General features: G+C 39.7%; 1 protein-coding gene across 5 annotated transcripts in view; it reads left to right on the forward strand.

Moving 5' to 3' along the window:
- ATOSA (atos homolog A) overlaps positions 1 to 25,576 on the forward strand; it is a 46,453-nt gene that overhangs the window by 12,688 nt on the left and 8,189 nt on the right. For 2 of the 5 annotated variants that reach the window (XM_056499655.1, XM_056499654.1), the window contains 8 exons: positions 17,804 to 17,988; positions 18,814 to 19,016; positions 19,463 to 19,588; positions 19,860 to 21,693; positions 22,333 to 22,449; positions 23,401 to 23,474; positions 24,262 to 24,370; positions 25,060 to 25,218. In XM_056499655.1, coding sequence (XP_056355630.1) covers positions 17,804 to 17,988; positions 18,814 to 19,016; positions 19,463 to 19,588; positions 19,860 to 21,693; positions 22,333 to 22,449; positions 23,401 to 23,474; positions 24,262 to 24,370; positions 25,060 to 25,218 — 2,807 coding nt within the window. Of the gene's footprint in view, positions 1 to 139; positions 360 to 17,803; positions 17,989 to 18,813; positions 19,017 to 19,462; positions 19,589 to 19,859; positions 21,694 to 22,332; positions 22,450 to 23,400; positions 23,475 to 24,261; positions 24,371 to 25,059; positions 25,284 to 25,576 lie in introns of those variants that run through there. The other 3 variants (XM_056499656.1, XR_008841303.1, XM_056499653.1) reach the window with 3 other exon arrangements.

Raw genomic sequence — 25,576 nt, forward strand, 5'->3', positions numbered from 1 at the left:
GCCCCGGTGCCGGCGGTGGGTGGTTCCGCCCCGCTCCGCTCACCTGGCGCGGGCGCGGGGGCCGGGCCGGGCGGGCCGAGGGGCCGGCGCTCGCCCGGCGGGGCCAATCGGCGGGCGGGCCTGTTGCTATGCGCGCCCCTACTCTGCCTCCTTTGTGGAGGATGCCGTGGGCGCCCGGCCGGCCGCGCCGGCGCTGCGGGGCTCGCTGCGGGAGCGGACAAGGTGTGTACGGCCGGTGTGCGGAGCGGCGGGGGGAGGCTGCAGGGCACCGGCCCCGACAGGCTGCCCGGGCGTGAAACAACTTCCAGCTGCGGAACTCCGACTGTTCGGCAGCTGCTGGCGGTGTTTGTCTGACAAAGGTGACTTGGAATCCACCTATGCTAAACTGTACCAAAGTTTGCCTCTCCGGTAGAGTCTGTAAACAGCTGCTTTAGAAACCCAAACCAGACATTCTTCCTTTCCTTCCGTGTACTGAGCCTTTCCTTTCTGTGAGTCGGGGGTTGGTCTTTTTCCTTTTTTAACGTTCCCTTAAAGGAAAGTAATAGACAGCCTGAAAATTAACTCGGTTAGTTCATTAGGTTGTTAGGGCAAGAGTATTAAATGTCCTGAACAGGAGGGGAGGATTTTTAAGCCTTAAAAGTGAGACGTGTAGTTAAGTGTCAGATGTGCTAACAGTTGTAGTTAGTGTAGCCATATGTAACTGTTTGACTCCTTATTGTTATGAGAAAAAAACCAACCTCTTCCCCCTCCCAAAAACACCCCGAAGCTTAACTGAGTTTCTTCTGTGCCTTGTTATGTAGGTCAAGTTTCTCTCTCCTTTTTTTTTTTCCTCCAGCAGGAGGAAACTATTACAGTATTTTGATTTCTGCTAGAAACAATGCATGAAACATTATCAGCCCTTTGCCACTACTTGTTTGTCTTGGGGCAAATGAAGCTGATGCAAATATGTCAGCTTTGGGGGCAATAAAAAGATGTATTTGTAATTAGCATCTTACTGGTTGCTCAACTACATGGTATAAAAAGCTAATTAATATTATACTGAACTCAATGCAGAATTGAGGATTATCCATTGCTTTTTATGCAAACTTGTTCTCTAAAAATGTGAATGTTGCTCTGACCAAGTACTTGCATAACTATAAGTATATATATATATATATATCTTGTGTCTAGAGCTTGTTGATATTCCTCAGAAAAGTTTAAAAGTCTAATTTAAGTGAGCTTACTGACATTGGCTGCCCACTTCCTGGCATGGCAGGAGGAATCATTACACTAGTGTACTCTCAGGTTTTTGTGTGGGAATATTGGCTTTGAATCACTGAAGCATTGCTTTGTAAAGTAGTAAGGAATTTTTGAGAGGACAAAGTGAAATTTCATAATTGGATAGATTAAATTTTAAATATGTGAGTCTGCCATTTTGCTATGTGGAAAATTACCCTATATTAGGGAAGAGGGAGACAAACTAGATTCTTGGCTGAAATTCTGTTAAGCCTTTCAGTTTTGACCCTATGTAATGTTTTATCATTTAGAGTACCAGAAGACTATTACAGCTTTAATAACATGACTTACAGTGTGGAAACTTGTAAATAGCTGAATTGTGCTGTGTGACACAGTTCTATTCTAAAACTATCAAAAATGTTCTTTTGTTTTATGCGTTCAAAATTGCATAGTAGGCTCTGGTGTCCATTTTAAAGTGTGCAGTCTTTTACACAGCTTGAGAGTTGTAATGTCCTCATTTATCCTCCCAAATAAAATTTAAAAACAATTTTATGGGCCTGGCCACTCTCCCAGAATTTTTTTTTAGATGGGAAGCATATATTGTCTCTTTTGTAACTTTTTTACTTTTGCAGGTTACTGTTTAACCGTTTAAGGGCGGGCGTTTTGGGTGAAGGTTAATAGCAATGGAAAAATGACCTGAGGAGCTTCATGCTGCTCCACCATCACCAATTTCATCTCTCAGAGCTCCTTGCATTTCTCAGGAAGAAGTTCATTCTCTGCCTTTGGTCTGCTAGCCTTATGCCTCTCACTCCACCCCACCCTCTGAATAATTTGGACTGCAAATACTGAAACCTGCTGAAGCTGGAGGTAGCCTTGCTAGCTAGGAGGATTTTGGGTGGTCAAACGTGTTCTGACAAAGTTCCACAAGATAAATTACCCACCACTTAGATGACAATGAATGGTTTGTAACATCAAAGTTTTGGGAGATCAAGTAGCACAAAGAGAAGACGAATACAATGAGAAACTGCAGTAGGAGAGGTCAGATGCTATGAAAATAGTTTGCTCTAGGCTTTTTGTTTTGTCTTTTTCTGTATTTCAGATAAAATAATGGAATTCTTAATCTACATTCCTCACCTGAGGACACTTACAAACAAGTCCTGTGCTTTTTTTTTCCTGTGTGCTTTTTAAATTACCCTGATAGCTAGTTCTGTTCTAGCAGCAGTGCTGCAGAAGTTTTCAGCTTGTAGGTGTGATTTCTAACTGACATGATGTTGTAATAAAGTTGTAGGAATATCAGCTCCTACTTAACCTGCATACTATAATGTTTAATGTCTTGTCCATTAAAATAAAATTGTTGAATTCTTGAGTGTTTCTATCTCTTCTCCCTGTGAATGCTCTTTAAAAGCTTTATTATTATCAGTGCATTTGCACTCTTACGTTTGTTTCTTATTTTCTTGTTTTTCAGTTATTTTGGGGGAAAAATTGCAGCTCAGTGGCATTAGTAGGTGCAGTGCCTTGCATATAGGCAGAAAATGTACTTAACAGTTCTTCCCCATGACTGTATTTATCTTGAGCTTAGTTGTGTCATCAGTGTTCACGTACTTGTTGGAGTTGAACCAAACCTCTCAAGTTGATATGGTCAGATAGTCAGAAAGCCCTGGATGTATTGCTCCAAGCCTTCACATGTGAAGCCAAATATCTGTAATGGAGAATTTTCCTGAACATGCTGAAAGGAAAACCTTTTCAGGCACTTCTAGACTGTTCAGTTGCATCATTCTCTTTGGAACCAGAAGTAATAACACTGGGTTCTTGTTTTGGGTCTCTAAACCCCAACATTATATCCTATGCATTTGTGATTCTACCTATCACATCTCTCATCTTAGTGTGAGAAGCCATCTCAGCCTGTGCTGTCTCTGAGCCATGTTCTGCTGCACTGACATTGCTAGTGCATGTAACAGACTGCAGGTCTGCTTGTCATCATGAAGGACAGACCAGCCTGGAAAATACTGTCTTGTTATTGGGATGTATGACTTAGTATTCTGATGCCTTGCAACTCTTTCCATGTTCCACATAAGTATTTTTCAAAATTTTCTTCCTCTTTATCACTTTTGAGGATCTAAGTTTTACTGGCTGTACCTGTGAACAGAGTGCTCTTAGCATATGTTAGGGTGTTAAATGAGTGAAACAAGGACTTCCTGCTGAAGACTTCTTCCTTCCCCTCATAGTACTGATTTATTTTTATTTTTTTTTTTGTGAAGAGTTTTAGGAACAGTAAAAGAAACAGATGCATTGTTCTCTTTCGTCACTGTACAGCCTCCCACTCTCTTCTGAGGGTGTGATGAGTGAGGAGCAACAAGACTGGCCTGCTTTCCTAGGATAAGACTCAGAGAAAGTCAGTATTTTTCTTTAGGTCGTGCAGATTTAAATGAAGATAGTGGAGTCAAGATAAGGTAAAATGCTTTTAACTCCAAAATTCTAAGCTTGGAAATGGATAACTAAGGTTTTTGTATTCTTCATGTATGTAGCAAGTAGACAAATATTTCAGATTCTGTCAGAGGATAAAAGGCTGTATTTTCTTGTTAGCAGCACATGGTTGAATTGATGCCATTTGTCCTCTGAAATAAAATTACAAAACTTTTGTTTTGCAATATCAAGAAGGTGGGACAAAGAAGATTGAGGGATGGAACTTGTGGAACTTGGGCAAGATAATGTATAGTGGTGTGTGCTTAAATGGGAGGGATACAGCCTGTCTTGGAGTTCAGCCACATCATCTTCTGTCTGATGAAATCCTTTTCAAATTGATAACAATAAAGCTGCTGCTTCTAGAGGTTGTTGTCTGCATAAGTGTGTGCTTTTTCCTTGGTGAGAAAGGAGAATATTGGCCAAGTTTAAGTAATGGTGGTCATCCTACCTGAAAGATAACTGAGCCCTCAGATAAATTTCCACATTAATTAGGAGATTTTAAAAAGGGCTGAAGGTGGGGAGGCTTAAATAATAAGCAGCAGTGCTAACAAGCAAGACTGTTGTTGAATAGTTAATAACAGATGGCTGAACTTCTGATGCAAATGATGAGACAGAACAAGAGAAGTTCTCTACATCCTGACCCAGCAACTCCTCACTAATGCCATGGCAACTAACACATTTTACTCTCCAGTTTTAGCAAAGTTTATGAAACTCCAGATAACTTGTTTTTATGACTAAAATAAATTTTAGAAGGCAAAGCAACCCAGCTGGAGAAGGAGAAAAGGTAAACTAAGAGAAAGTGGATATGAATTCCTAGAGGCCTTGCATATTCTAGTTCCTATAACATCTTTCTAAAAAAAATAAAGTGCTGTATACTCTGAAATACTTTGGCAGTTAAAACATTAATTTGAATGCAAAAGTTTATAATTTGAGTAGATCTCTGTAAATCCTTTCCATTTAACTTCACATGGAAATTGCCTCATGCAACTTGAATAGCATTGCAAAGGGGAAAGGGAGCAGGGGGTAGGAAGCTCCCTGCATTTGACCTGGGCATGGTATAGGTGAGGAGGAGCCTGTGGGCAGTGGGGTGGATGTGACTTCTTACCTGACTCCCATGTGCAGCTGAGGTGCTGGCCTTGGGCTGTGTGAGCAGGATGCTGGAAGCACCCAAGTGCTCTCTTATTTTTATGGGAAGGTTACTCTAGGGGTCCTGTACCTACTGCAGTTAAAATCAAACCAGAAGTGTCAAGATCTCTTTTTAGTGTAGGACATCTGAAGGATTGTTGTTACAGACTAAACCTCCCTCATGGCACTGAAAGTACTGGAGGGTGGGGTTTGATTTGGGAAGCCACGAACAAGAGCCGTGCATGTAACTGAGTCCAGGTCACTTCTCATACAGCATAAACAACCTGTGTAAGTCTGGTTTATCAGTGCTCTTAAGAATATGCAGTTTTCTCAGCTTTTGCTCTGTTTGTGAGGTACATCTATGCTTGTGGGTCTTGACCGCAGCAGTGGCTTCTTTACATACAGAGTGAAGGAAGTACTTCATGTAGTTGTGCACCAATCCTCTATATTCTCAGGCTGTGCTTCCCGTTTTGTGTTGCTGTGTCAGATGGAGCAAGGACTTCTTTATCCTCCAGGTGTGTAACTCAGTCATTGGAGGACTTAAAAGAGGAGGGAAGCAAATTCATGGAGTTATTGCTTGAAGATTATTACTTGTTATCTGTGATACAAATTAAGAGTCACACTTGAGTCTCGTGTTTTGCTGGGTATTATACAAGCATGGAACAAAAGACTGTCCTCAACTCAGACCTTATGCAAGTATCAAACGCTAAATCAATGCCTTCCAACAGAGGGCTGTGAGGAGACAAAGGGATTATACTGATAGAGACAGATAAACTGTGCTCCCACAGGCTAACGAGCCTTTATCACCGTAATGGAGAAGCTGCAAAGCAGAGTCATTTTAATCAAGAGTGTAGGACAACAGGGGGAGTAAGGACTGGTGATTAAAGTAATCAGAGGCCAGGTTACTGCAGCAGTGAGTGGGCGACAGCAGGAATGGTGGTGAGCCATGGAGGATCTTGAAAGCAGAAGAAAAAAAAAAAAAAAAAAAAAAAAGATTTTCTTGTTATGAAAGATGATGTTTTAAGAGACAAAGAAGAACAGGAAAATGTGGTTTCCTGTTAGGCAGCGACCAGAGGTGCCTTACACGGCTGGGTGGTGGTGAGGCATAACCTTATCTGTGCCTTTTTGACAGGAATTCCATGAGGAATGCTGCGGGCAGTGCTGGCCCTTCCCTGGGCAGGCAGATAAGGCACTGCCATCTGCTCCCTGAGGCTCTGGTGGCACTCACGTGGGCTGTGCCAGCCCAGAGGTCCCCACTGGCAGGGCGTGCTTCCAGCTTGGACTGGCAAGAATTTATCTCTGAGGAAAATCTTTGGATTTCAGACAAACATTTTTCCATACTCAAGAGAAAAACCAGCTCATGCTAAAAACAAGTCTCTTAATGCTGTTTCCTAGGGATTCAGCTTAGCAAGGAGGGTGTAGTGTGAACCCAGTTTGCAAGTTTTTCTGGGGATAAAGAGGGCAGGTTGCTTGTTGTCTGAATTCCCATGCCAGATTCTGATCCTTTCAAGATCAGCCACTAATTCAGATGGTAAGAATAAAATGTTCTGTGCTAAAAAATCTCTCAGATGTGTTTTTTATTAGCTCTTGAAGATAAGTGATTGCAAAAACCCAGCTGTTTACAGTAATAGCCAATGTAATCAGATATTTCTAAATGGAAATTTAAAGTCTTTTTGACTACTCTTCTGTGCTTGCTGTTTTGTTATCTCTTAGAAAAAAATCCTCTTCCTCCAACAAAATTATGCATTGTTATCCCTTGATAATAACAAAATTTATTTTCTATATTGATTTCTAGTAGAAAATCTCTGTATAATGTTTTTGCTAATGGGAGGGTTGACAAAATAAGTTATGGGTATCAGGCACTTGGATTCTGGAATGTTTGTGAAGGCCTTTTGTTTTTTTTACCCGATGCTTAACTTGAGCATTCACAATAATTTATTAGATCTATTAAACCTGACAAGTGGGCAAATCCTTAATGTTGCCTGAACAGTGTTCATAGCTGAAGTGAAGCTTTTGGCATATCTGAGCTGAATTCATCTTGAAGCAATTTTCCTTGAAAGATAGTAATTTTGATATTTTCTGATTGAAGTTGCATTGGATATTTATTTTGGGCATTAATACTTTTTCTGCTGGTCCAAAACTCAGCTTTTTGGGTTTTTTCCCCCTGCTTTTTACTTTTAATTAAATATATAGTTGCGAATTATAAAGGAGGAACTAAAGTAAGGTTTTATTTGTTTATCTGGCTTTGCTTATGTCAGTTTGTTTTGCCCAGATAGAAAAGAGGCTGTGGAGGGCCTTGAGCTTTGGCTGGATAAAAACTGTTATTCTTCGTGCGCTGCTCATGTTCACTATTTTTAGTGTAGTGTTTTGTTTTTCTTAATAATTTATTGCCCTGTCCCTTGACTCACAGGTCACCTGATTTGAGAGCACACGAGCAGGGCTTGGATCCTCTGCTCTGCTATAAACTGTGTTTATCTCGAGGAGCAGGATGCTGCTGCAGGCGAGATTGGGCTGGAAGTGGCCCTGGAGGGGCGAGCCCTGTCCCCTCGGTTCTCTGGAAAGGGCGTTCCAAGAATAGGCAGAACAGGGTGTTACAAAACACACGTGCAGCCAGTGAACCCGAGCCGAGGCCAGCCTGCTGGGTGACTCCAGGTCAGTGCTGTGCAGGGACCCTTCTGCCTGCTGTCCTCTGCCAGCAGCAGTGCAGGCAGCCCTGAGCTCCTGCTTCCCTTCAAGGCAGAATTGTTTGGAGCAGACACATGACGAACACACCGCTGTTATTCTTGCTGCAGCACTGTTAATTTTGGCACTTGGTACGAGTGCCTTGCATCTCAGATTGCCTTGAGCTTGTTTTGTTCTGTGAGGTGCCCGTGGCTGGATGTTTCTGGTTGCCTTCAAAGCTGCAGTGCAAGCCTGGAAGGATGGTTGAATGAAGGGGAGAGGGAAAGCAGACACTTACATTTTGTAAGCAAACAAGTATGCTGTTTGAAATTTCACTGTCCAAGTGGGCCTGGTTTTTAAAAAGGTACTTTCCAAGGTCTGGTGTTCTAGAGTTCTGATTGTTTTTTTTTGGTTTTTTTTAAATCTTAAAGTTAGTCTGATCTGTAACAAGATAAATGTCACTCAGCTAAATCCTGTCAATTCTTCAAATTGGGTGAAAGCAAAGAGAAAGAAAAATGGCATACATCAAGCTATTCAGTACTTGCACAGATGAACTATGTCTCGACATGTAAAATGACTATTTTGATGATTTGGATTGAACTAAAAGTTCATTACTGCCAAGCAGTTGCAGATTTTTAATTCCTGGCCCATGAGGTCTTTTCAGCCTGGTTGAAAACTGCACAGACTGTCACATTCTCTAGAATTTAAAAATAAAGCCAATTAACCTTCATTTATCTGGATCAGGGCCATTGGCTGACCTTGGTAACAGTGCTGGCATTCATTCATAACTTAATGGTTTTTACAGGTTCCTCTAAGACAACAGAATATTTGAAATTGAGTGTTATCTGTCCTTGAGGGAGAGCACCATGCTTTTGGCATGGGTGCAGGGTTTATTGCTGCACTGGTGAGGTGCTGATAGCACCTATTTTACACATTTACCAAATTTGTAGTGTGAGTAACAAGCCCAAAACTTTTAAAAAATGTGCTACATGTAGATGATCAAAATTCTTGCCCCTGAAGAAATGGTATTGAGATCTTAGTTGTTCATCTGGTTTTATTTCTTTTAGTGATCTTTCAATTTTTTCACCAAAAATTGGACTAGGTGGGTTTTTTTCAAGAACATGCCCACCCCTGTCCCACAGTCTTTTCTGGTTTGTTTTTTTTTATGTAACCACAGTAAAGCTGAGAAATTGCAATATCTATTAAAAATAGATACAGATAGGTATCTTTTGAGGAGATTTTCAGCATACAAGAGCTTTGTCAGTGGCATGCTTTTCAAAAACCACTGGTCAGACCTGTTGGCACCCGACCACAGTGTGAAGATGAGAGTGTTTGAGCATTGATTGTTGAAAGTTTTCTGAGTGTTTGGAAGGCTGAGTGTTTTGGTGCTTGTAAAACCTCACTTGCCTAGGCAACAATATTGTGTTGAAGGCTGAATGTTCAGTGAAAGGTTTCCATACAGTGTGATCTCATAAGTCAACATGGTACTTTTACCAGGGGCTTTCCCTGACTCCAGCAGCTGTGGCATGCCTGCTGATTCCACCCAAAAGTGAGTCAGTGCTCTCACACAGCACTTTTCAAATTCTCTCTGGTTTATTTTCCAACAAGTCCAACTATGGTCTGAAGCAAAGGGCTCATGATGTAACAGTTCTTTTCATTGCAATGGTTTTAGGGAAGAAGAACACCAGCTTGTGCCTGGTGATTGTAAACCAGAGTGGAACCTGTGCACACAGAGAGTAGAGATGGCCTTTCCCAGCTAGATTTCTGTGCTCCCATTGCAGTTTTGTCAGGCACTAAATGACTCTTCCAAATAATTTGCTCAAAATCCTTTTGAAAGCTGAAAGCTTCTTTATATTTCTTCTCAGAAAAGGTGTGTTACTTTATCTATATTAATAGGAAAAGAAGCACAAGAACACTTGAAAGTATATTGCCAAAGTTTCTAAGTACAATATGTATTTAGGGTGATGAGATAAAGTATGAAATACCCCAAACAGAATTTTTTTTTGTGGTAATGGGGAAATTTTAGAAACCAGTAATTTGGCAAGGATAACACTTCATCCCTATAAATGCTGAGCCCAAAGATACTTGTGTCTGTTGTGAAGATACATTACAGAGGAATAAACCGAGTGACACTTTAGCAAAAATCTGGCCAGTGCCAGCTAAAGGTGCAAACATCTAGACTTTTAAGTGGAGGGCTGCTCTCTCTGGCAGCTCTCACAGGCACCAAAATACCTACTGCAGGATTTTTTAGAAGGCCCATGTTGTTTTCCAGTAACATCTGGAAGTGATTTATTATTACAAATTGCTGCTTTCCATCTCTAAACCAATCCCTGTATAAAACAGTACAGAAGTCTGCAAGTAGTTGAATCTTTCTCAGGCTGGATTGTTAAACAAATTAAAGCTGAAACTTATGCATGTCATCCTGTATTATATTGTGTTTAGGGCCTGAAATAAAATTTCTGGCACACACTTTTATTTATGTGCTATAAAAATGCTGTCACAGCTGGAATTTAATGCAGAGCTGCCATCAACCTGTTTAATGGGAGGGATGTCTTGGCTTGGGAGTTACACTTCCCAAAACTCAATTGCAACTGTCACATGGATGATATGCCTTCAGGAAGAGGGGAAGATTAGGCAAATAGATGTGCTTTTTCATTGTTAACACACGTTTGAAAAGAAAGCAGCAGCTATGGAGTCACTGCAGAATGATATTTACAGCTAGCAGGAAACAGAGTAAGTTGATGAAAGCCTTCACTCCTTGTGTCTTCATCCATGTAGCTGCTGCTAAGCTCCTTCTTGAGTTAATGAGCAATCATAATGAAGATGGTCATCATTCTCATCTCTAAAATTCCTTTGGCTGGAAAAGCCTTCATGAAAGTCATCAATATCAGTGAGGGAAGTGTGGAAAAAAATATGTACATAGAAATTTTGTATTGGGAAATCTGTGTTGTAGTGTAAAAAATGCTCAGTTATTTGCCAGGAAAACACCTCTGGAAGAAATTCTTACATACTCTGTAAGCTTAAGTGTTCTCTGCTTTCTGTTTTAGGGTGGCACATGGCTCCTTCAGCTCCCCAAACATTTGGATGGGTTTTGCATTGTGGTACCAGTGCCTGTGAAGTTAGCCTAGGTCTGACCTGCACATTGCCCTTGCTACCCCCTGGGACTAGGGTGGAATTTAAAACAGTAATTCGTTTTCAATGTAATTCTGCAAAGTTTCTATCAGCATATTTACCAGGGTAGTAAATTACTATATTGATGGTGAGTGAAGGCCAGATAGAAACCTTCTATTCCCTTCCAGTTACAGCCAAATGTTTATTCTATACTCAGCACCACACACTAATTCTAAAAGAGCTGTTTTCTCCTAATTATTTTCTTTTGGAAGTGGACAGAAGTCCCTGACAGAAATCCTTTTGCTTTGTTGGGATTTAAATTTTTGTTTTGTTCAGATAGGTGCATTGTGTCATGCAGTTTGTCCTAACACAGTCTAGTTTAGGCAGAGCACCAGCTAAAAAGCTAGAGATGAATTAATGGAAATTACTTGGTCTGCTCCTTATAGGCATTTTTGATTCATTGTAGTATAACTTCAGGGTTTTTTGTGTAGTCACATTTAATGTAATCACAACGTAGGAAATGATAATATAAAGGAAAACAGAAGTTGATGTGCTCTTAAGGGCATTAGCTGAGCTAAGTCCTCTTTGCTTTCAGGACCTGACCAGTTGTAGCATGTTGGTACAAAGTAGCACCTTTAGTTTACGGGTCAGCAAAAAGAAAATGTTCTCTTCCCACAACTGGCTTATTTTTAAACTGCTAACCATTGCAGCACTGGCAATCTTACAGCTTTGCACTGATATTTCAGCACTTATGTATCCATGTCAAGATAGAGTGGGACAGTTGTATTTTACAATATACATGTTCTCTTGTAATTTTTGGTGAATTGACATTTGAAATAAGCCTCAAAGTTCATGTTTTCAGGTGTTGCTTTCTTTCTACTAAATACAGATGTTGAAATTGTAATGATTGACCTACTTTACAATTTGTGATTTCATTGTGGAGCAAGAAACAATTTAGCTTATACCATTTGTTCTTATTCCTTTTCTTTGTCCACTTAAGGGAAAAGAAAACCAGTTTCCCTGATCAAAATGTAAATATTGGATGTAGATTCTGGTTTAATGCCAAAAAATCAAAAGAAGCACATTAAACTGTTGTTGCTTAGATAAAAATAGAAGCTACAGTTGGACGGAGAGAAGTGACTCAGTAAGCAGTGTGGTGATGGCAAAATAGGATGTCAGCCAAAACTCAGGAAGCAAGATGGGAACACCCAGATCAGTTTAACAGTCTGCATTTTACACTCCCAGAGAGCAGTGGTTTCTGAGATGACTGCAGGAAACTTCAGCTTTGAATGGATTTTATGTCTGTACTTATTAAGTTTGAACCTGAATAAGTTTTAGTAAAATGTGAATTGTATTTTTTTTCTCCAGCCCAGTTTTAAAACCAGCCTCTATTTACAGTAAAGCTGCCTTGAGATTAGCTCTGGTGCTGTGAGAGGCATCCAGCAGGAACGTGCAGGAGATGAGCAGTGATGCACACATACCCAGGGAATTAATGCAGCACTGCACTCTGCAGTGCAGCTCATGGCACTGATTGATTTTTATTGCTCTGCAGCTCTGGAATAACTTCATCAGCTCCGTGTAGCTCTGTCTTAAGTTTTAAAAATCTCCCCTTACTTACAAGACAGTGAGCTTTGGTTTGTTTTTCTCGTTATAAACTGGCATATCAACATAGAAGCAGGTGAATTTCTTCCTGTTTTATGTGAAACTAAGGAAGACCAGAGGTTTTTTTATACTTTATACAGTTATTTTATATGAATAGCAGGTATACATCAGTTCTAATATAAATTCCTATGCTGCCATTTTCTGTCTACAGCTGAACTGCTTTGATACTGGGTAGTGGTTCAGTTTGGTACCCTGGAAAAAGTAAGCAGACAGGAACAATAAGATGAATTACAGTACTGCTCTCCTCATGTTTTCACAAGCACTGTCCTTGAGCTCAAAGATCCTGAGCCATAAGAATGTAAGACAGTTGTCAGTGTGTGTCACTCTGGATAGGATTATTCCTAAATTAAGGTGAGTTATCAGTTCACTGCATTTGCTTGAATTTAAGTAATGTCTTGTTTCTTGAAAAAAGTAGGCCATCTCATGAGTTTAACTCTTGATAGTTTAAATTATACCTAAACTCTTAATATTGCAAAGCTTTTGAAGAGTGTGACTTCAGATATAATTATGGGTTTGTAATATGCAGACACAACATGACTGCTCATTTAGAGAATCTTGAATTTGGGGGATTCAAGGGCAACTTTCTTTTGAAGTGAAGCATAACGTGGAATTAGTTAACCAAAGCATCCGTAGGTGTTTCTAATTCCAGAAGAGAAGCTGTTAGTCAAACGTTTACATTGTGTTTCATTTCCTTTACAGTAGTTTCTTGAATCCCTGTCTTACTCTTAAAATGTGGAAGTACTTTTAACCTGTTTCTTGGAATAGCAAGATAATAAAACTTATTCAGAGTTAACTGATTTGTGGGAAGAGCTTTTGCTGTAATTTTTTCAATGCAGAGCAGTGCCCTTGGTGGGAGGTGATGGGTTCTGAGTGCTGATAGTGCAGCCACTTTTTCTCCAGTGTATCTGACTCTTCTGCCATGGGACCCTTGGACTGAAATGGCTCCTTAGGGACTGCCTGTACTGAAAGCACAAAAAAGAAATCCAAGTACTTAAGCCATTCTTTTTGTCTTTGAAAAAGGAAGGAGAGAGCAGATGTGGGCAACCATGCCATGGTGCCCACTGGACAGCCTGGCTAGGGCAGGAGCAGGGCTTGCATCAGCTGGGAATCCCAACAGCCTACACCATGCATTCCCTATTTTGTTAAGTATTTTGCTTACTGGGTTTCAACTTTCTGGGTTTCAACTTTATAAATAAAATAGGAATGTGATTACTTTTAATCAGTGGCCTTCAAAATCCATTATGGGTGCCTAAAGATTTTTCAGGAAAGGTCTGGGGTGTTGCAGAGCATATTAGAAGGCAATTATTAGTTGTTTCATGGACTCTCAAAGGAAGTAGCCCTCAATCAGTAAAGGTCAGGATTAAAGGATACTTCCAGTTGAACTAAATTGTCTTTGAAAAAAGTCACTTTGCTCTTTTTCTGAGAAGAAGATGAGCTTGGTAGACAATTGTGGTGAGCAGTGCAGTATAAGAGGTTCTGGAACAATAAGGGATTGTGATTGTAGCACAGCCTGGTCATGATGGGAAGGTAACACAGGGCAGGAGAGGCTCTTCTGGGGTCTTTTATTGCCTTGCTATGCTCAGGCAGGACAGGGTAGCAGCTCCCATCTGCATCTCCTGGTGGCACCTGGAACACAATGGGTTACATGATACCAAATGTCTTTGTTTTCTGGCCTAAGCCTAGAAAACAGATTAAATGCTCTTCTAAAACCTCTATTTCAGGAAAACATTTTCTGTAATTACTACAGAAAAAGCTGTGATAGGAAAGGGAAGGGAGTTGGTCTGCACAAGCGTGACCTAGTTGGGAAAGGAGTCAGCTGAGCATAACTCAATTAACTGAAGTTTTCAGAGAGTCCTTGGGTTAGAGTTAAGTGGATTTGTGAATCCCTGCTACCACATAACTAACCTTAATTGATGTTTCAGGATGTGAGCCAATTTCAGTTTTGGGTGGGGGGAGGATTGTGGGTTCTTATTCTGTATTCCAGTGCTCATGCACCTGTGTGTAGTGGAGGTAGGTGGACAAGGATTTGAAGACTTTGACATTTCTGGTTAATTGGGTTTTTCTGTTTTTTCAGAATGTATAGGAAAGCCTTTGTTTAGGTTGGTGTGTGCAAAGGCTGCAAAGGAAAATAAAATTATGTGCCTTCAGGTTTCAGTTCTCCGGTGTTGTATACTTTGCTCTATGCTTCAGTCTAAATTTAAATTTCTTTTTCTTTCTCCTGGAGTAGTCTGACATCTGCTGCTATCTCTGCTGCTGCCCACCTGGTCAATAACTTTTAGTTTCAATGTATTGGTTAGAGAGCTATAGTGCCTTATTCCTTTAATTCTTATTTACTTGTGTCAACTAACTGGAATTTTTGCTATTTTAAGGAGAATAAACCCCAGACAGTGTAGAGATGCATATTTTATGCTATATACTTGGCATGCTGCATTGCTAGAAATGAAGCAGAACAATAAGCATGGTTGTATAATAAGATTATAGGATTGAGGTTATTCTATACACAATATATGATGTGTCCTAGGGCTGATTCACACACAACAGTTACAGCATACACAGAGTAAGACTTTTTTTAACTAAACACTGAGTTTGCTGTTTCTATAAATGTCATTCCACCCTTGCCCTCAATTGCATCAACTTGCATCATCTGTGTCTGTTTTACAGGAACAATTACCAGGCTTCTCAATGGTTATATGGTTTTTCCTTTATGAAAACTCTCAGAAGATGCTAAATGGTATATAAATCTAGGGGAGCTAAAAAAAGATATTATGTCACATGAACTTCATAGGAAAAATATCTATTTCTCGATATCTCTTCTTTATTTTTTTTAAGTCCAGATCAAATAACTGGTTGGTTACATTGCTAACATGACTTTAAAGTGCTGGTCCTGTCTTTATAATGCTGCAGCATTTCCTAATTCAACACAGGCTTTTTAGTGTTGCCTTTTTATTTAAACAGTGTGATATTTTTGTAACTGCAGCCAATATAACTATATAAATATGTCTCTTTAGCTAGTTGGGTCATCCATTCTTAAGGCAAGAAACTGGTTGCTTCTGAAATAATAGTTCTGATACAGGAACAGAGGCAGTATTTGTAAACTGAACTTGGAAGTGAGCTTTGTCTGTTTACATAAAGCAATATTGTATTTGTAATCTGATTCTTGAGTGATGTTTATTTCAGAATATGTACCTGGCTTTATTCACTAGATCTTGCTCATTTACTGTTCACTGTATCTTTCATCTGAACATCTTAAACTATGTCTTGTTGTGACCTGTGATATGTCTGTGAAGGCACTGTGAAAGCACTTTAGGCATGCAATATAAGCTTTGATATCAGAGGCTTTTTAATACAAAAAAGGGGTGGGTTTTTTTGCCTAAATCTAACTGCTCAGCAGAAGCACTCTGGCCATGGGATTTGTCCATTAATTTGTGTCAAGTCCAAAAGATTTTGATAACATGTGGGTTATCATCTTAAAAAGAGAGCTAAATAATAGAAAGTCTACTGCTTCATCTGGTAAGCTGCTAATGATAATTGAAGGGCATGTCTCTTTTACTTGCCACTTAAAATTCTCCAGTGTAAATTTTCAGGTATGACATTTTACTGTGCACATGCTGATCTTGATCACACACTCTCAACAGTTTTTCTTAAAAATCATACGTGGCTTTATGTATTTTAACTAAAAGCAACTCTTCTTGCAGTTTTTGTATGGGTGAACTAGTTCTCTTTAGTCTGCTAAGCATGAGACAATTATTGTTTAAATTAATTTCACTCCTGTTGAACACTTTCTAGATTTTTGAACTTCTATTTTAGAGTAGGCAAAATACTCCAGCAGTGATCCTTCCTGCTGTGACTGTCTTGAAATTATCATGCCCTTTGGACATACAAAGATGAGCTCAGCAGCAAGACAATGCTGCAATTATTTTTTTTGTCTGTTGTATATCCAAATCCTTTTCAGAGTCTTCCCAAATTCCATTTTCCTATTCCCAAGTATGACTTGCCTGTTGTTCACCAGACTTCCAGCTGAAAAAAAAGTACAGGTGCCTAATTTTGTAAGTGACTCATGTCACTACCTAAGAGTATTGCCTTCTCTGTTATTTACCATTCCTTTAATCTTTCATGCACCCTTTATTTTTTACCATCCATCAGGTGAATGACCATTTTAACTTATGCCAGATGAATTAATGTATTGTTCACATGCCATAAGGGGTCCTTCAGGGTAATTAATCTGTCCTGGCTCTTCTTCAGCAGTGGGCTGATTTCTCTTACTTACCTTGTGCAAATCCCTTCAAATAGGCTGTAAGCCTTGGGGTCTGTAGTCTACAAGCCTGGGCTAGGCAAATATGTACATGCAAAAGCTTTATGATTTGCATATGCAGATAATTGCACGTTTAATTGGAGCTTTTGTTTCATGCACCCATTCTTGTATGCATCTCTGAAGTCTCTTGCAGTGTTTGCCAAATACTCTGCTATTAGGGGGCCAAGACAAAAAACACTTCTGAAAGGTATTTTATGCATGATAATTGAAGCATGAATAGAAATTAACTCTCCCCCTGTGGTAGTTTTGGTGGATGACATAGGACATTTAAGCTAAAATTGTGAAGATGTCATGTGCTTTTGTTCCCCTAAAACATCAAAATAAAGGTAAAGAACTGCTGGCAGCCCTGCCTCCACCCGCTTTTCTTTGCTGCTCTTAAAATAGACTTTGAAGGGAATGTATTTTAGCTTTCATGGAAAAGAGAGTTTTCTGTAATCTCTTCAGTAATTAAATAATTTTGAAACCTGAAGTGTTTTGAAGCAGAGAGGGGAACGACATGATCTAGTTGTACTTAAATCTGTTTGATTGATGGGTGACATCCTCGTGATGAGGGAGGAGGAGGAGAAGGGTGCTCTATAAAACACCATAAAATGGTGCATCTTCACTGCAGGAACCAAGTGTGCCAGGGCTCTTCATGAAGAGCAAAGCCAGCTGCTGCTTTGTCTGCAGAGACTTGTTGAGTTTTCATTCTTTGCACAAGTTTAGACTGACCCTGGTACAAAACAATGAATACTCTGTATGTTTCTTCAGAACATTTCCTATGTGTTAATGGTAACTAAATATGGACCTCTGAAGTAAGCCTTGCTCTCAGCAGGAGGGACTTGCAATAAAAATCTTTAAGAACATTGTGTCCCACTTTTTCCATAGTAGAAGTAAATATTTCTTCTTCTTCAGTTTTAATCTATTTTATGATATATTGTGGCTTCTTATTCCATCTGTCAGATGACAATAGCAATGCCAAGTCATACTGTCATCAGACTTCTTCCACAAGAGCCCAGGAAATCTTTTTTCTCCTAGAAAAGCTATTGAAAAACAAAGTTCTTTGTTTGTAGTGACAACATTGAGATGAGGAAAGTTGTTTTGTGGTGCTGGAGTGGGGAGTGGTGGCTTTTATGGGGAGTGCAGCCACTCTGACACAATGATCCATTTCCCATAGCCCACTCTCATTTCAAATGTAATTAAAAGAAACTGCAGGGGCAGCCAACAGTTGTTATACATCAAATGTCATTATTTTTTGTCTTTTTGAAATTACAGATACTTTGGATGAATACTTTGAGTATGAAGCTGAGGAGTTCCTGGTCTCCTTGGCCTTGCTGATCACTGAGGGCCGGACACCAGAGTACTCCATCAAGGGCAGGACAGAGGGCTTTCACTGCCCCCCAGCACAGTCGAGCCAGCCACCAACAACTAAGCATGAATGCAGCGACAAACTGGCTCAGGTATGCTGGTGGCACCATTTCATGTCACAAATCCTTGCTCCCGTGGTTAAAGTCAGCCAAGAACCCACAATGGATTCACAAATAACAATGGCTTTCTGTCAGTCCTTCATTTAAATGAGTATGTAATTCAGTATCCTTCTAATAATAGATCTGTCCTGAAAATGAGAGATCATTAAGCCTTTTATCCTTGAACATGAAGTTCTGCATGACTACCTGAATGCAGTGCCTGTTTGAATCTTTATTATGCAAATGACAAGCACTATACTTAGTATTCTTGGTCTGGGGTTTCTTTTGAGAAAATGGAGGCTGACTTGCCTAACTTTTTGCTTCTCCAGGTGTTCTTAAAAAGTTAGTGATCCAAAAAGCACAAGCACATAAAATCTAGCCAGTCTGTTTGGAAGTAAGGTTGGAGCATTCCATCTGTCAAGGAAAAGTTCTTAAATACTGTGGGAATTTAAGTTATATTTGTGCAGAAGTTAGCCTGCTCCAAGACACAGAATTTATAAAGATACTGCTTGAGTCTGCCTACCCAAAAGGGTGCCTTGTGGAGAGATAACTACAAGGTAGCAAAGTGCAGTGATTGAGGAAATGCATTTTTACAACCTTTTTAAATTTCCTAAAGAAAGTTGCTCAAATGACAACTGTAAAGGATGTATTAATTATTTTTTCATTTAATAGCTCTGGAATCTTATTTCTGATTTGGTGAACCCAAACAGAATTTGCCCCTTACTCTTCTCTAGTACTTTGGAATGTGCTTTGAAATTAGATTTCAATCTGACTAGTATTTTTATGGCTTGTGTATGTTGACATTTTTCTTTCCCTCAGTGTCGTCAGGCCAGGCGAACCAGATCTGAGGTTATGCTCCTGTGGAAGAACAATATTCCAATCATGGTAGAAGTGATGCTACTTCCAGACTGTTGCTATAGTGATGAAGGGCCCACCACAGAGGGGAATGATTTAAATGATCCTGCCATCAAACAAGATGCATTGCTGTTAGAAAGGTGGATTTTGGAGCCAGTTCCTCGACAGTAAGTTGGATATGAGGATTAGTAAATAATTGTAAGAATCTTGTCATATTAAAGTCCTTAAAGTAATCAGTTAGTGTTTTTGAACTGGCTATTTGCTGTGAGCATTGATCTAAGAAAACCACTGTTTGCTAGTCAAATCAAAGCATTTCAATTTGTATTTGTACTCAAAATTTCTGCAGTGCACAATGTGCACTGCAGAGTATGAAATTATCTTGGCTGCAAATGGTCCTTTTAATACATGTAACATCTGTTATGTCAAAATTTGTCAATTTTAATGTGTATAAAAACAAATCAGGCTTTGGAATCTTTAAAATGTTTGAGGAATTTTTACTTTGGTTGGTTAAGCTATATTTTATTTTCTGACTGAAGTTCTGACAATGTTCTAGTTCTAATAGGTCTCTGAATATTCTTACCCACACTCATGTGTTTGTCTTTAAATGCCTTAGGAGTGGAGATCGATTTATTGAGGAGAAGACCCTGTTATTGGCTGTTCGCTCCTTTGTTTTCTTCTCTCAGCTGAGCGCATGGCTGAGCGTCTCACATGGTGCTGTTCCCAGAAACATCCTCTACAGGTACACCTGGAATGGAAAAACACTTGTTTGCTGTTTGCAGATTGCTGCAGCTTGTCTTAAAGTAATGCTTCTCTCCTGGTTTCCTGCTTGCTTTTAGAAGGTGCCATATTGTTGGCCTGGTACTGTGGCAGTTCTATAGGATTTGTGTACTATGCAAAGTACAGCAGTTGCTGATGTTTCTAGTGCTTTTTCTCAGACATTTGCTATGCAGTAGATAATTAAAAACTTTTCATTTAGCTACTTTTCTAAATGCCCTTTGGTGTTGTTTCAGGGTGAGCGCTGCAGATGTGGACTTGCAATGGACGTTCTCCCAGACACCCACTGAGCATGTCTTTCCTGTTCCTAACGTTTCTCACAATGTGGCCTTGAGGGTCAGCGTCCAGTCCTTGCCAAGGCAATCCAACTACCCAGTTTTGACCTGCAGTATTCACACCAATCTTAGCTTTTATGAAAAGCAAATGCAAGAGCGTAAGTTCCATCAGCGCAGCGGTCCCAGTGCTGCTCAGCAATGCAGTGCTCCCAGTCCACAGCGTTTTCCTGGGAAGCAGACATGGACAATGACACCTGAAGGCCTACTGAATGGAAAAAAGAAGCCTGAATTTACTACATCTTTTAGAAATTTAAAACTTTATCCATCTACCGGACGTGGATCTGACTTTGGGGCATCACAGTCTAAAGTTCAGTGCTATAATGCCACAGCAGACAATAAGACACAATCTCATGAAACACCGGTCAGAACTTTTAAATCCTATTCTCTCGTTGATTCCCGTGTTTCAAACAGTCATTGCTCTCATCAGCCCACAGGAGAAACCAATCCTTTGATAGGCTCTTTACTTCAGGAGCGACAAGAAGTCATTGCAAGGATTGCTCAGCACTTGATTCACTGTGATCCAGCTACTTCACCAGTTGTTGCTGGGCGTCCATTCACCACACATGAAAACATCTCGGCTACACCAAAAGCTTTTCGGAGTACTTTCGAAGAGGAGAACTTGCCAAGGAAAAGCAAGGAAAGCTCCCCTGTTCCTGCTGCCAACTTAGACAATGCAATACAGGAAGATGGTGGTGAAGGCAAAACTAGGGCAGGGCCAGAGGTCACGCTGCTCGATGCCCGTGTTCCAGGGAACCACTGTGGCCGTCAGTCAGCAGGAGAGAGCAACCCCCTGATCGATTCCCTGCTCCAGGAGAGGCAGGAGGTGATAGCAAGGATTGCCCAGCACTTGATTCATTGTGATCCAGCCACTTCCCATGTTGCTGGACGTCCATTCAAAGTGCATGAGGCTAGTCCGGTCGTATCAAAAGTTTTTCGAAGTACATATGAAGATGAAAATTTGCTGAGGAAGGGCAAGGAACCTTTTGCTAAATCAAATTTTTCTTTGTTAGCAGACAGCAGTAAATCAGGGACAAAGACACCTGATACTCCTATCAGTCCTTCTAGGTTTGATGGAGAATTGAAGACTTCTCTGAAAGTCCAAGCAAGAAGAAAATTGGTTTTAGTAAAACCCAGTGAAGCTGTCCAAAATGCATTTCATCAGACTTCAAATAAAACTTCTCATGCATTTAGTAGCATTCACACATCATCATGTATTAAAGAAAATAAATCTGAAGTTCCAGATAAATTGGAAATACATTCTGGTTATGCACAGAAAGACCAGATAACCAATAGATGTAAACAGGGTTCAAATTCCAGCAGCACTGATGAACAGATTTGCACAAACAAACTTAAAGAAAGAACAGTTGTTCGTGAGAACAATGGCACAGACAGTTTTAATAATTTACAGATGGAAAAATGCAGAATACTTGAAGGTACAAAAAAAGCAACTGTGATGCCGGTATATGACTCTTTGCACAAAAATGAGCTCAAGTGTTTAGATAGAGACTCCAAAAAACCAAATATTTATGAGCAAAATACTCAGCTTATTAGTATTGAAAATTATTTAAATAAAGACCATGACAGTTTCAAAAACAAAACCAAACAAGACAAAATAAAAACTGCACATGATGAGAATGAAGACCCAACGGGCCTCGATTCTCAAAGCACTTCTCAGAAGAAACCTGCAGAAGACAATGCAGCTAAGTGTGAGTGGCAGAAGAACCCTGATGTACAGGTAAATACACATGGCAACAGACAATAACTCCTATAGATCCCTTTGTCAGCACCCTCTATCTGCTAAGGGCCAGCATGAAGAGAACCTTTCAGCCTGACCTTGCAGGTAGCAGTGTATTACCCTTGTAATCTTGGCCTGAAGTAACTCAAGAAGAATTTCTTCATGGAAAAGGTTCAGCATGAGAATGGACTGCCCAAGTGGTGGAGTCACCATCCCTGGAGGTGTTCAAGAAACAATTTAGTGCTATGCTGTAGCTGACAAGGTGACCTGTCAAATGATGCTCTGTGATGGGGTAACTTGGCCAGTGGTGCCTCCCCTAAACTTCATCAGTTTAACATGGAGAAGAACACTGTCCTGTTCCCCTCAGGTGACAGAGTTATGAATGACTGTTTCCATGGGCACTGAGGCTTCCTGGTTTGTAGAAATGCACCCATCTGAGTATGGAGTGTGATTTTTGGGAGCAATCTGTGCAACTGTAGATTGAGTCAAGGGAAATTTATACTGAATGTTTCATCCCATGCTAGTGTGATGTAGATCCACCTGGGTCAGGAGTCTTCTCCCTTACAGCAGGCGAGTGTTATCATGATAGGTGACTGAAATGTCCCACTGATAACCTGAGTACGTTTGTTTTGCTGGCAGAAAGCACCATCTCTAAAACACACAAACACATGGCGGAAACACAATTTCCGATCCCTGGACGGAACTTCAACCAAGGCTTTTCATCCCAGAACTGGACTGCCTCTGCTTTCAAGTCCTGTAAGTTATTCTTCAAATTCTTTTAGCTGAGAAAGGGACTATTTGTTCTTCTAGTGTCTGTGCATGGTATAAAATTTGACAAAATACCTAGGTGAAGTATATGTGTTTACTTTGTGTCACAGTGAATACTCTTGTGAATGGAAATTAAAGCTTAAATGAGAGTTAACATGTAAATTAGGCTGAACAATCATTTTGGAAAAGAAAATATTAAAGACGTGGTTGTTGAGATCATATCAAGATTAGCAAAAGATGGCATTAGAAAAAGTGATGGAAACAATGCTTTAGTGCTATTTTAGAGCACAAAAGAAAGCATTTTGAATAGTAATGTTTTAAGCATAAGTTAACATTTTGTCATTTAGGAGGTTTTGTGTTAGTTTTTAATACCTAATTGCTCATTTTTCCAAAGCCTTTGTTTCTGTGAACAGTTTGTACTGTACATTCTTCAGTAACCAGAGGTGTCATGGAATGACTTAGTGAAACAAAGCTGCTGGGATAAGGCAGACACAGGGAAGAGTTACAGTTCTTGGTACGTTGTTTGGAGTTTTAAAGAAACAGGCAGTTCTTACTAAAACTACTGAAGTAATGATGTCCTGTAATCAACACATCATATGCTTTATTCTTCATTGCCTGTAAAGGCTGTCATATTTTCAGGGAAATTGGATGGAAATTGTTACAGCCTTTTTATTAATAATATTCTGTCCTGTTCCAAAGAGACATCAGCTTCCTGAATGTCTTTATTGAAATACTTCCTGTTAATCAGAATTTACAGTCTCATCATTAATAATCCTAGAACTTTCTTCCCAAAGTTTAAAATGTATAGGAATTACATTCTCTGCTCTGTTTTTATAGTTTTGTAATGTCATGAAAATTCTTGGCAAAATGTGCTTACTTGGCAAAATTGTCTGTGGTAGCAGTTCAGTTTTCAAATTATCATCTTCTTTCCTTGTGGAGGTTCCTCAAAGGAAAACACAGTCTGGGTGCTTTGATCTGGATTCATCATTGTTGAAATGTCTGTCTGCAAGAAGGTATGTTTTATTTACCAGAAACATTGAGATTTTTGAGGGAGGCATAATGTATATATATATATATATATATATATTTATATGCAAAGCCAAGCATGTTAGCAAAGACAAAAAAGGCTTTCAAAAGAATGCTTATTTTGATACAAGGCTCAGCAGTGAGTTGCCCTGGGAGTTTCCAGGTTAGCACAGCTCTGGAACATAACTATGGAATGTGAGCTGCTGGCAGAATGAATTCTGTCCCATGCAGGGGTAGCTATGCTCTCAGATACACTTGAGTTTGCAGACAGAAAAGCCAGTAATTGATTATCCTTCAAGCCAATGTTATTTTTGTGTTGTGTTTTGATCTTAGTGCTAAAAAGATGCATGTTAAGCATTTTGTCTTAACTTGTTCAGAGAACCAGACTTTTAAAAAGGGCCTTTCACACATTAATACATGTAACACAAACAGTTTTGGTATGGTAGTTTGATGTTGGAAACATGAGATGTATTACAGAATATGAGACAAAAGTACCCACATACAAGAGAAAATAATCTGATATTTTGATTCTTGCTAATGGAGCTAAAGAATAAATTTTTATTGTCTTTATCTCTTGTAAAGCTGGTGAAAATATTTTTTCAGTTAACTAGAAAACATTCTGCTAAAGTATTAATAGGCAGTGTTCAACTGTTACTTCTTTAGGACAGCATTTTGTAGTACAGTAAGTATATTATTCTTTCTAGAGCTGTTTATACCCAGAAGACAAAAGCAAATGTGTTTATCCTTTATATTTATTCTGTCTTTTTTTAATAGCCCACAACAATGTATAAACAGAGACAGTGATCCAGACAGCCATGGGAAACCATTTCTAAGTTCTAGTGCTCCACCAGTAACAAGTCTAAGCCTTCTGGGAAACTTTGAGGTATTGCATATTCTCTAGAATTCTTGTGGTATTTTTAATACTCTTCTGTACTGCTTTTAAAAGTATATTACTGTGAACAATTCCAGCATTATTAGAATGTAAAAAGTTCCTGACTGAATTGAATAAAATTTGTTTTCATTTCCAGCTGTAAAGGCACTTATTTCTTGCCCCAGACATCTTCTGTCTCAGCGAATCAAATGTAATGAGTTGCTTAAGCCTTTGTTTCCCACTACGGTCAAGTTAGAAGATGTTCTGTTGCCATAAATGAGATTTAATAACCTGTAATTGTTCTTGTTTATAATGTACTAACCTAGAAGAAAGGATTTACACTTACACTCTTAAAGTCTACTTAGTATGTCACAAAAGCTGGATTAAATCAGTGTGTTAGACAGAATGTGTTTGAAATGTAGGCTCCAGCTCTTCACTTCATGTAGCATATCCAAAACTGCAACTAATAGCCAATGCATTAACAGATTTTATTGTACTGTCATGTGAAATATGGAGTTGAATTTGCTGGGGTAGGTTACAGAATCTAGGTGAAATTTTTTCAGATAGTAAATGTTGAAAATCAAGCAAAGATCCTGCTGCAACAAAGTTCTCTTAAAGTGGGCTTTTGCACTTGTTTCCTGATTAGCTATTCTCTGTTTTTAGGTGTTCCCAACCTAAACTGTCTGTGCCTTGTTTTCCAGGAATCTGTCCTGAATTTCCGCTTGGACCCGCTGGGTGTCGTGGAGGGTTTCACAGCAGAGGTGGGAGCAAGTGGAGTCTTTTGTCCCACGCACATGACTCTGCCAGTTGAAGTGTCATTCTACAGCGTTTCAGATGACAATGCACCCTCTCCTTACATGGTAAATGTGTGGTTGGATTTATTTTAAATAAGTTCTGATATGTGGAGGTGAAGAGCAAGAGCTTGGTGAGTAGAGGGTTCAGAAAGTAAAAATTTGCAGGGATCTGGCTTATTTTCAACTGACTATCACAGACTTCTGCTGTCCCTCTCCCTTTCCCTAACTAGTGCTTTTCCTTCTACTCCTCTGCCCTACCATTCAGCTGTTCTCATCTTTGGATATTGAATGTATTTGTAGCCCCCCACACCGCAGTGATCAACCCCCAACATCTCTTTTTATCCATCTAATTTAAAATAGCAGTGAGGCAATAGCTGGACTTAACAGGATATATTTTGTTGTCCCAACAAGCAGCTGCTCTGGG

Source organism: Oenanthe melanoleuca, chromosome 10 (genome assembly GCF_029582105.1).
Source record: "Oenanthe melanoleuca isolate GR-GAL-2019-014 chromosome 10, OMel1.0, whole genome shotgun sequence".
NCBI lineage: Eukaryota > Metazoa > Chordata > Aves > Passeriformes > Muscicapidae > Oenanthe > Oenanthe melanoleuca.